This window comes from Octopus sinensis, linkage group LG18, assembly GCF_006345805.1.
Source record: "Octopus sinensis linkage group LG18, ASM634580v1, whole genome shotgun sequence".
NCBI classification, from domain to species: domain Eukaryota; kingdom Metazoa; phylum Mollusca; class Cephalopoda; order Octopoda; family Octopodidae; genus Octopus; species Octopus sinensis.
The window spans coordinates 24,145,206-24,155,770 of NC_043014.1; the positions used below are offsets into that span (position 1 = coordinate 24,145,206).

Sequence of the window (10,565 nt, forward strand, 5' to 3'; positions counted from 1 at the left end):
AATCATTTGATTACAAAGTTGAAACTCACATCAAAATACTCTTTCTGTTGAACTGATTCGAGTGTGACATGGTGCCAGGCATTGAAAATAGTTTTACACAGTTGCAAATCCCAAACATGATCAAGCAGTTGTTGAGCTGCTGTAAAATGTAAGACTGAGAAGGATTAGGTCATACCAAATATAACATTGTATAAACTAATGTGTTATACACATTAGGTTATACAAGTGACAAATTCACAAGAGCAACAGTCAACAAAATGTGGTGAGGAACTCTGAAGAAGGCAATTAGATATTGCATTTAGCAAAGAGCTGGTGAGAAAGAGAACTAGATTAGTGAAAGAGTTATTAGTAAACTAGAAGAGACAATTAGAAATGATATCAAGACCAATATGCTAGCAGCAAGAATGATGCTTGTCCATTTCTACAATATGAAACATGAAGGCTGTGTTGTCATGGCTAGAATTCATGTGCTAAAACAAGAAAGAACAAAAGCTGTTGATGGGTTTGGATGGTGGAGGCAACAAAGCTACAATTCAGTCTTTAACAGATCAGGATGGGTATGTACTGCACAGTTCCAAGCTAATGTGTATGGCCTTCCTGCAGCACTTCAGAGAAGGTGATAGAGAATTATGAACTTTAGTGCCTATCTTGATGACCTACCATGACTCTTCGAAGAAGAGTCAAGGAATTGTGAAAGGCCAACAGCAGCAACTGAAACACGTGAAGTACTGGGTGGTTGTGCAAGGAACACATTGCCTGGTTTGGATCTACCCAATGAGTTTATGGTTATATTCCAGAGTTGTTTGGTGACCTCTTGACAAATGTCTATCACAACTGGCAGCAAAACAGGAGAATTCCCAGTTCTGTGAGCTGGGGGGAGGTTTAACGTTGCTAAGAAAGGATGCCAAAAAATGGGGATATTATAAACAATTTCCAGCCCATAACCTTGCTAAATGTAGAGTTTAAAATTTTGACTAAAGTTTTAGCAAAGATGTCAGCTCTCATCATAGATGGTTTGGTTGGAGAATTGCAAATGTGTACGGTCTCCACTAGATCCATCTATGACAACCTCTACTTCATGCTTTACATCGTAGAAGGAATGGATAAAAAATCTGGTATTGATGGGGCCCTGATCAGTTTGAACCAGTCTTGGTAGTAGTCCTAAAAGCAGCCAGTTTTTTACCCATTTTCAGTGGCTGAATCACAGCAAAGCACAGTGGTGCTTGCTCCATAGTCAGAGTTAGCTGCTACCTCATGGAACCATTTCACATTGTGTGCTCAATCCATCAGGAGTGTCCTCTCTCTCTCTCTCTCTCTCTCTCTCTCTCTCTCTCTCTCTCTCTCTTCTAAATCTCCTGACATTCCAGCATTTGCTGTAGAATCTAGAACTGGGATGTAGGAGAGCTGTGTCAGTATATTCAGATAATATTACCATAATCCTGTTAGACATCATACAAGGAATTTGAGATAAAACAGGAGCAAAGATTAAGCCAAACAAGTCAGTAGGCTTGCAGCTCAGCACCTGGAGAAGCAAGTCTATGCCAATGAACAGCATAACAGGTCAACGAACAGACAGATCAATGAAGTTGTTTGGGATTTGATTTTGCCAAGAACTCAGGTAAACAAGAACTCAGATGAGGTTAAAATCAGGTGGCCAATCTTATTCAGAAATGGGCTGAGAGGAAATTCTCTCTGAAAGGTGAAGCAGAGGTGGTTAATGCCTACATTGCCTCCCTAATAACTTATCACCTAACTGTTGTGCTTGGCTCCAGTCCATGTGTGGCCAGACTGGAGCATTTACTTTTCTGCTTCCTGGAAGATGGTCCTTCTGTTACCAGTGTCCTCTGGAAGGTAGGCTTCACAAGCCATGACTGTTGGTGCACAGATACATGCTGCAGTGATGCCACTTACAAATTTTCCTTGATAGTGAGCCAGTGTGAGCTATGTATTTGAGACACACTTTTCCACAGCTCAAATCTTTGGTGGAGCTACAGTCCTGGTTAAGAAAAGACCAAGCTTGGGTAACTGGTACCTAGAATGCAATCACTGCCCTCTACCAGTCAGACAATGCAGTCAATGTAAGTTCTGTATTAGTAATATATATAAGTCTACTGGTGGGTAGGAGTTATAATATTTTTGAGAATATTCTAAACTCCAACAAAGCTGAACTAGCTGATCTGTTTCAGAAGACTTTTAGGCTTGGTACTATCATGTATAACTTCCAGAAATCCTTGGTCTGGCAGCACTACCGAGGAGTACTGGTTCGAGATAAACCCTTCATGCACAGAGGTACAATCAGGTGAGATAGTTTGAGATGAATACAAAGCAACAAATCCCAACCACATGCACTCGTACAATGTCCAAATATTGACCTGTGAAGTTATGTCAAACAGCTGTTATTGCATGGGGAACAAATCCAACTATTGGCTGAATCCATTGTGGGGATTGCCTCACCACCCACCTTTAACAAGGTAAAGCAGGTGATGATCCTCTGTTTAGTGGCTATGGTGAAAGAGGTGAGGTGGACGAGGCTGAAAGAATTGTGGAAAGACACCTTCTCCTTTGGTCAAGCTCTCATCAACTTTTTAAAGTTCCACTTTGAAGGTTGAGAGGGAAGCACTACTTCCCAGTGAGCCTGTGAAAAGATGGGTAACTGTCATAAAAAGGGTTTGGGTTAATGGCCTTATTGTAAGCATGCTTCTGCTTTGACTGGAGAAAAACAGTTGAGTGAGGGATCACGCCTATGATGGTCAGGGTAATCCTGGATCTTTGGGGTTCCTTAACTTGCTCTGTTTGGATTTTCTACTGTATCAGGACTGCATCGTTCATGTTATCACATACTTTGTGTACTATGTATGCTTTTATCTCATTTTACCATTTTTTCCAGTTCTTTCTTCTCAACTTTTATGTACATACCACCCCCACCAATACACACATACATACACACACAAATTGTGGACTGTTCTTGTGATGACTACCCATCAATACTCTTGTGGCCAATAAAGGAAATCATCATTATTATCATTATAATGATGAAGAAGAAAGAGGAAAAGCAGAAGAAACCAAGATGAAACCAAGAAACCAAGAAGTACATACATGCACCTAGTCTTTGGAAGCAGCAGCCTCCACAGCCTCCAACCAATTCCTGCCTTGAAAGTAAACAGATGATGATGCAGTAGAGGATGAGGGGAAGAGGAGTGCTAACATGGGCAATAATACATGAGGTTGCAAACACAACTCAGATTATGTTTGGTGAATTTTCATTGTCCTAAGTTCAAATTCTATTAAGTTCAACATTGCTTTTAATAATTTTAGGGTTAATTACACAGGCATGAGGTGGTGCACACTCATTCATTGTCATTCAATCAAATGTATAAAACTGGCCATTAATGAATGGGATTTCTTTGTTCTACAGTTAGTATTTCCATTGGTTGTCAACATTGTATGAATCTAATGTGCTGCTATTCCTAACAAATTCTATTTCAGAAATAATTTTCCAAGGTTTCCACTATTCTAAAGAGATTACTGTCGAATTAAGTTTTGGCATTTTATTTTGTTCCAAGAAACTTTCTTACTTGCATATCGGTCCACTATCTGCTGTGTCCATTCCTGCAGTGGTAAAGAAAATATAAAAACAAATATTTAATAGCTCACAGTAAATTTCAAAAGTCACAACCTCTATCTCTCTCTCTCTCTCTCTCTATATATATTATATATATATATATATATATATATATATATATATCATTTGAAAGTTCTACATGTGAACTTCCTTCTCATATACTTTTGATCAAAATCTGACACTTACATATGATGCCCAGTTTTCGCAATCACCCTGGTGTTTCCACCCTTTCACAAAGTTTGTTTTATTTTTGTTTTTTACTATTGAATACTAGCCTTCATTCAAATTCAATGCGCTGGAGCACTGTAACTCAATTTGTGTTGAAAATGATAGTCATGAAGAAGATTGTTTTTGCTTTACATTAATATAAAAATCGATGGGTTAGGTCAGATAATTGTTACAAAATATAAAGGGAAGATTTTATCTTGAATTTTCACTTAAAAAAGAACATATTTTCTTCAAGAAAGAAAAATTTCTCAAGAATTCAAATTTTGCAGCAGGATGGCAACAAAGCACAAAGCCAATAAAAAGGGTACTGTTATGACTGCTCATATAGGATTAATGCCTACTGACTCTACTTGTTAAACTGATATATTCTTGTATAGTGAGAGCTAAATGGAACGTGAGTCCAAGGCTTCAAATATTGAATTTGAACCAGAATTTCAAGAAATGGATGAATTAATTACTAAGTAAACATATACTTCTATGAAACAATGTACTAAATTCAACTCCATAAGTTTTCTAGAGCCCAAAATTAGCATGGAATCATTGTATTGAAAATGTTTATTCCCGCTTGCTGTTTTAACAGTGAGAGGGAATTACATGTACAAGAATATCCTAGCAGATATTTCATTTTTCTTTGAGGTACATTTGTCAAATTTTACCAATGAAAATTATACTGTGCAATGATCATTTTGTAGACTATAAAAGTCTGATGTGATGTTTTGTTTGTTTCCTTGATTTTGAATACAGTCAGATTATTTGTGGTAGTATTTACATTTTCACAAGTAGTGCTCATTCATTTTAGGTTTTATTTTTTCTCACCTACTCACGAGTTTACTGTAAGTTAGAGATGTTTTTAATGCCAAAGCAAGGAATTAGTTATCACATTTTGTTTGTTTTTTAATCTATGCAATTCTGAGAAAGGTACCAGGTGGTCGTGGGATGTGCAAGAAAAACAACTAAATCTCCCTTAAATAACACACTTTTTCATCTGCAAATAGAAGAATAAACTCTTCACCCATCATTTTTAAGCATGTAGTGCAAAAAATTGTCCAAAATTTGTCTGCAGGGGGTGAAGGGGAGTGGAAAAAAACGATTTTCCAAAATTTTGTTCATAAAAAGCTCCCCATCCCCATAATTCCCAAGGTTGTGGTAAAAAAAACTGGAAGAATCCCTGTCAAAATGGAGAAAATCCAATATATAGGGGCATCCTGATCCAAAACTCCATCACTTTTAATAGTCCATTAAAATTTTATAGAAATGGTATCATGTCTCAACATTTCAGGATTTATTTAGTTATATACCCATTACAAATGTACCAAAACTCAAGTCCTTGTGGCTTTTAGTTTTGGGTTTAGCTAGGTCTGAAAACACTGCAAAATTGACCATTTGTTAGGCATTACATAAATATTTAAAACATTACCAAAAAAAAAAGTTTCATTTTCAAGAACCCTAAAAAAAGTAGGCAACTCCTGTATCATAGACACTATTAGTTTGTGTAATTTGTTGATGATTATCACCTCAGTTTCAAAGATATGACATCACAAATATGACTAATTATTCAGTTCAGCCAACTGGGCAAGATTTCAATCAATTTGCTGGTGAATCTAGCCGAGTTAACAGCTCCTCATGAAGATAACATGGATGCTACTCAGGTTCGAAAGATTGAGTTATGTAAACCTGTAAACCTCCTCGAGGAATGTGAAGACACAGGCTCGAAAGCAGAGCATTTTCCAATCGAAGTCAGATGTAGAGGATTCGTGGGACACAGTGTGAGGCAACTGTTGTTATTGTTAGGCCTAATTCATCATAAAGTAAATACCACCATGAAGGATACCCTAACTACAGTGGAAAAGGCTAGCCACTGAATTTGGTTAAAAAGAAATGATGGGCAGCTGCTAGAAGAATATTGAGATTTATTTGATAACCAGTTGATCTAGCAAGTGGGGTCTCATATCAGTGAGAGTGGGGGCGTGCACAATGATGCCTTTGAGAGGTAGGCCCCAAAACTGTGTGCATTCTCTCCTGATGGCTCCCATACAACTTGCTGGAGCTTTTGACTGGTAGCACTTGATGTGCAAGTTGTTTGCAAAACATATATCCCCTAAAATATTCATCCAAATTTCACAAATGATATATCAAAATGTTTCTTTTTGGAGGCTCTCCAAGAAAAAGTATGATATAAGTTAGGTTTAAATATTTTCAAAAATTCATAGCAATTTCTTTTCTAATTCTGTTACAGATTATTGCAATGAAAGTGAGATCATTACTCTTGCAAAACCCCACCCACTACCACTTCTCCTCCACCTCATCCCTACCATCATTCCTCTGGAGACACCACCAGTTCATTCTCACTCTCTCTCCTAAATGTAGCTGTTCATATACAGGCATCATACAATGTGCCTTTCATTCTGAGGGAGAGGCTCTTTGTTAGAGGTAATAGCTCTATGAACTTTGGCCAGCCTATACTTATTCTAGTGGCTATGCTTTCAGAATAACCACCACTGCTAAACTTGGTCACCTAAGTAACAAAAACTGTCTACTACTTCTAGGGGTCCCCCTGGCATATGAGGGAGTCTATTTTTTGTACATTCCTGGTGTTTAATGTACCTGTACATTTTCCACATGTAAAGACTACTTTCTCAGTTAGTCTTCCAGTGATGCCACTGCACCTCTTATGTGTCCATAGCCTGCACTAGGTACACCATATGGAGTTTCCCCAACACTTTTTCTACATATTAAGCAAGGCTTTCTCCTTGAAGGGAGCTGTGACTTGTCTGTTTTCTTACTTATTAGGACTTTGGTCTTTACTAAATTAAATCTAAGGCCATTTGATTCCAGGCCTAGCTTCCACACCTGAAATTTCTTCTCTAGTTCTGGTAGTGATTTAGCAATAAGGGTTCATCAATATAGAGTAACTCTGAAGGGCAGCCTGTCTTGAATTCCTCTGTTATAGTTTGGAGGATTATGATAAACCAAAGAGGGCTGAGAACCAATCCCTGGTGGACTCCTATTTGTACCCTAAATTCCTTGCTATTCTCATTGGTGAGTTTCACCTTACTTACAGCATCCCTGTATATGGCTTTTACAGCTCTCACTAACCACTCATCTATCCCTAGCTTCCTCACTGCCCATCAGATAAGGGAGCAGGGAACCCTGTCAAAGGCTTTCTCCATGTCAACAAACACCAAATACAGAGGTTTGTTTTTGGCTAAGTATTTCTCCTACATTTGCCTCACCAGGAATATGGCATTGGTGGTGTTTCTCCCTGGCATCTTATCTAGACTCACTCTCTTACTAATTGATTGAGCTATGACCCTTTCTGTAACTTTCATCACATGTTCCAGCAATTTGATGCTTCTGTAATTATTTCTGTATAAGGCATCATTTTTGTCTTTCTAGCAGTTGACTATAATGCTGCTACACCAACCCTTGGGAATGACTCCTTCATGGACAACCTGCTTAACTATATGGGTGACTATGTCACATCTCACTCTGCCAGATATTTTAAGTGTCTAAATGGTGATTCCTGATGGGCTAGGAGCTTTCCATGTCCTTAATTGATCTATCTACTAAGCTACAGTCGATTTGGATTGCCATCCCCTCTGCTGGATCCACATTAGGCAGACTGTCCTTCCATGTGTTCTCTACATTTAGCAGTTTTTCATAGTGGCACTTCCAAGCCTCTTTCTTTGCAGAATCACTTACTGCAAGTGAACCATCATCCATGCAAATGCACTTCTCTCTTTTATATCATCACATTTTTCTCTGACATGCTGTCTTGCAATTTAAAACACTTTAAGCTTCTGGTCCTCACGTTGCAAAACATTGGCAAACTTCCTCCTTTCTGCTTCTCTCCTGGCTAAGTATACTTGTCTTCTAGCCTCAATCCTAGCTACCTGATATAGTTCTTTGCTATCACCATTCTTCCAGTCTTTTCAGACCTGTTTCTTTGCTCTAATGGCTTTGTCTACAACATCATTCCACCATCATGCCACCTTAGGTTTGATTGAGACTTTGCACTAGGTACAGATTTGATCTGTGGTACTCAGCAAGCTGTCCCATAGGAACTCTCAATTGCCCATATATATATATATATAGGGAGAATTCACAAAAAAAACAAAAGATGAAGACAGGTGATGTAGACAACAAACAGATGTATTAGTATAATGCTCGGGAAGTGAAAAAGTCTTTAACATTTTGAGCCTATGCTCTTCCACAGAAAGGAACGCAGAAAGAAACAAGGAGAAAAAATAAAGAATGTGTAGTGGCTAGCGACCTATCATGGCGAATGCGAGAGGCGTCACACAGGAGAGCTAGGAAGAAGGGGAGATAATAAAGTAGTGGTGATCCCAAAATGAAGGTGCACGTGCAGACCTTGACATGTGCATATGCTTATGTGTAGGTGTGTGGATGTGGGGCTGGGAAATGGTCAGTGCTAGTGTGTGCATGGTGGTGTGATGCGATGTGGTATGGTGGTGTATGGTGTAGTGGTGTGTGGTGTGATGGTTTTGGGAGGTGGGGGAGGCGAAAGTGGAAAAAGCAAGTGTGGGGTGTGGGTATGTGGGAGTGGGTGTAAGGGATGGAGTGGAGTGGGATGGGATAGATAGGGAAGGTGGGGTTGGATTGTGTAGGGGTAGGGTGGGGTTACGAGGGAGGGGTGATGATGAAGGGGAAGGGAGAAGGTGGGTAGGAGTGAAGAGAAGAGAGGAGAGTAGGAGTGAAGAGAAGTAGGAGTTGGAGCAAGAGCGGAGAGGTAGGTGGGAGGAAGTAGGTGTGAGGGGGAGAGAGGAAAGGAGAGGAGGTTAGATGAAGAAGGGAGGAGAGTTGAGCTCATGTAGTGCAAAGAAGCAAAGTGAGAAGATTAATCTCTGTTCATGGCGCAAACAGGAGTCTGGATGGCCTCTGTGAAAGGACAATCTGAACACAGACAGGTGTTGCAATGAGTGACTGGTAGAGTGGAAATGGCGTGAGACTGGGGTGTCATTGCTGAGTCGGATATCTCGGAGGTATTCCGCGAATCAGTCAGTTAAGTGGCGTCCTGTTTGCCAGATGTATAGAGAAGGGCAGAGAGAGGAGATGCAGTAGATGACATTGGTAGAAGTGCAGGTGAAGGAGTCAGTGATGTGATAGGGTGATGGGTGATGGTGAGGAGGGTGGTGTTGGAGAGGTAAGGTCAAGTGGAACAGCGTGAGCGAGAGCAGGGGAACGAGCCGGGTCTGGAGGTTGGGTTAGGGAAGAAGCTGTGGTCTCATAGATTGTGGGCTCATTTGAAGGAGGGGATGGGGGTAGGGAAGATCTGTGAAGTGGAGGGGTCGGACTGGAGTTGCCGGAAGGCTCGGAGAATGGTGCGTTGGAGAGGTAGGGTGGTAGGTGACGGGAAATGGGAGACTGCGGGGCGGGTCTGGGGGAAGAGAGCAGATGCATGATCCATGCTCTGGCAAGGGCAGTGTGGATAGTGGTGAGGGGATATCCATGTAGGATGAAGTGGCGAGCCATGAGTTGAGACTGAGTCTCAAAGTCATGGTCGTCACTACAGAACCTGCGTAGGCGGATGAATTGGGAATAGGGGATGGAAAGCTTGGTGTGTTTAGGGTGGGAGGAGAAGTTGAGGCATGAGTGTGAGTGTGTATTTGTAGTGGATGGAGGTGGTGAGAATATATATATATATATCTGACACATGCAACTTTTGCCTTTAAGAAGTATTGTGCATACTGCTAAGTAATAGGAACCTGGTAAACAAGCATGCAGAGAAAATTCCAAGATGATCCCATCATGCCAAATATGCATTTTCAAGATTAGACATCATGAAATAATAATGATTCAGGGAGCTCCCCCCCTCTTCTTTTCCACCCCACCTAAGTGTCTGTTCATAGCAGTGCATCTCTCTTTCTTTATATATGTATGGTTGCTCGGCTGTACCCCTCTCTCTATACAAATATATATTTTTATGTAATCTCATGACCCAGCACTGTCAAATGACATTATTATTATAACTAATAATACTTCAGTAACCTCCCACCCTCCCCTTCTCATTCCCACCACCACCAAACACTACCTATGGATGCCCACCCGCATGTCTACAGTCCATGAATATTTACTTGCTTGTGTAGATATATATTAGGTCATTAGTATGAAATTTGTAGAAAAGGAAAAAACATTTGCTAATGTTTTATAATACTAATTAATTCCAGATCTGAAACTTTTAGCACATGCAAGCACATAGACAAACTTCTTTTGTCAAACTGGAGGACACTATCCTCACTGAACTGAGTACAGATTTTGGCCTCTGTTATATTATTCTACACCAGCTAGATTAATTACCATGCCTACAAACAAAGGCAACCGTCTAAGTCTACTTTTTGCATCAACCATCTTTTCATTTTTCTTCCCAATTTTTTCTCATATTTTCTCATACACCAGTGTCCTGGTTTTCAGATAGATCTAATGGCATGTACTGACCCTGAAGGATTGCTTGGAGACACACAGCATCTTATATAAATCTGCTGAATTATTTTATCTCTACATTTAGTATTAGTAGCTCTTTTTAAAATTCTGTGTGTATTAAATGATATTTATCTTTCACTGAATGGAATACTTTTTTGTTGATCATACCTACAGGGAAACAGTAAATTGTGTGTGTGTGTGTGTGTGTGTAGTGTGTGTATGTATGTATGTATGTATGTAAGTATGTATGTGCATGCATGCATTTATTATGTCT

At 39.8% G+C, this 10,565-nt stretch overlaps 1 protein-coding gene across 10 annotated transcripts in view; it reads right to left on the bottom strand.

Moving 5' to 3' along the window:
- The window catches only part of LOC115221613 (dynein regulatory complex subunit 6-like), a 104,688-nt gene that overhangs the window by 92,842 nt on the left and 1,281 nt on the right, over positions 1–10,565 (bottom strand). For 8 of the 10 annotated variants that reach the window (XM_036510790.1, XM_036510793.1, XM_036510788.1 and 5 more), the window contains exons 2-3: positions 3,576–3,609; positions 30–154 (exon numbers count right to left, since the gene is read on the bottom strand). In XM_036510790.1, coding sequence (XP_036366683.1) covers positions 30–154; positions 3,576–3,609 — 159 coding nt within the window. The remainder of the gene's footprint in view (positions 1–29; positions 155–3,575; positions 3,610–10,565) is intronic. The other 2 variants (XM_036510786.1, XM_036510792.1) reach the window with 2 other exon arrangements.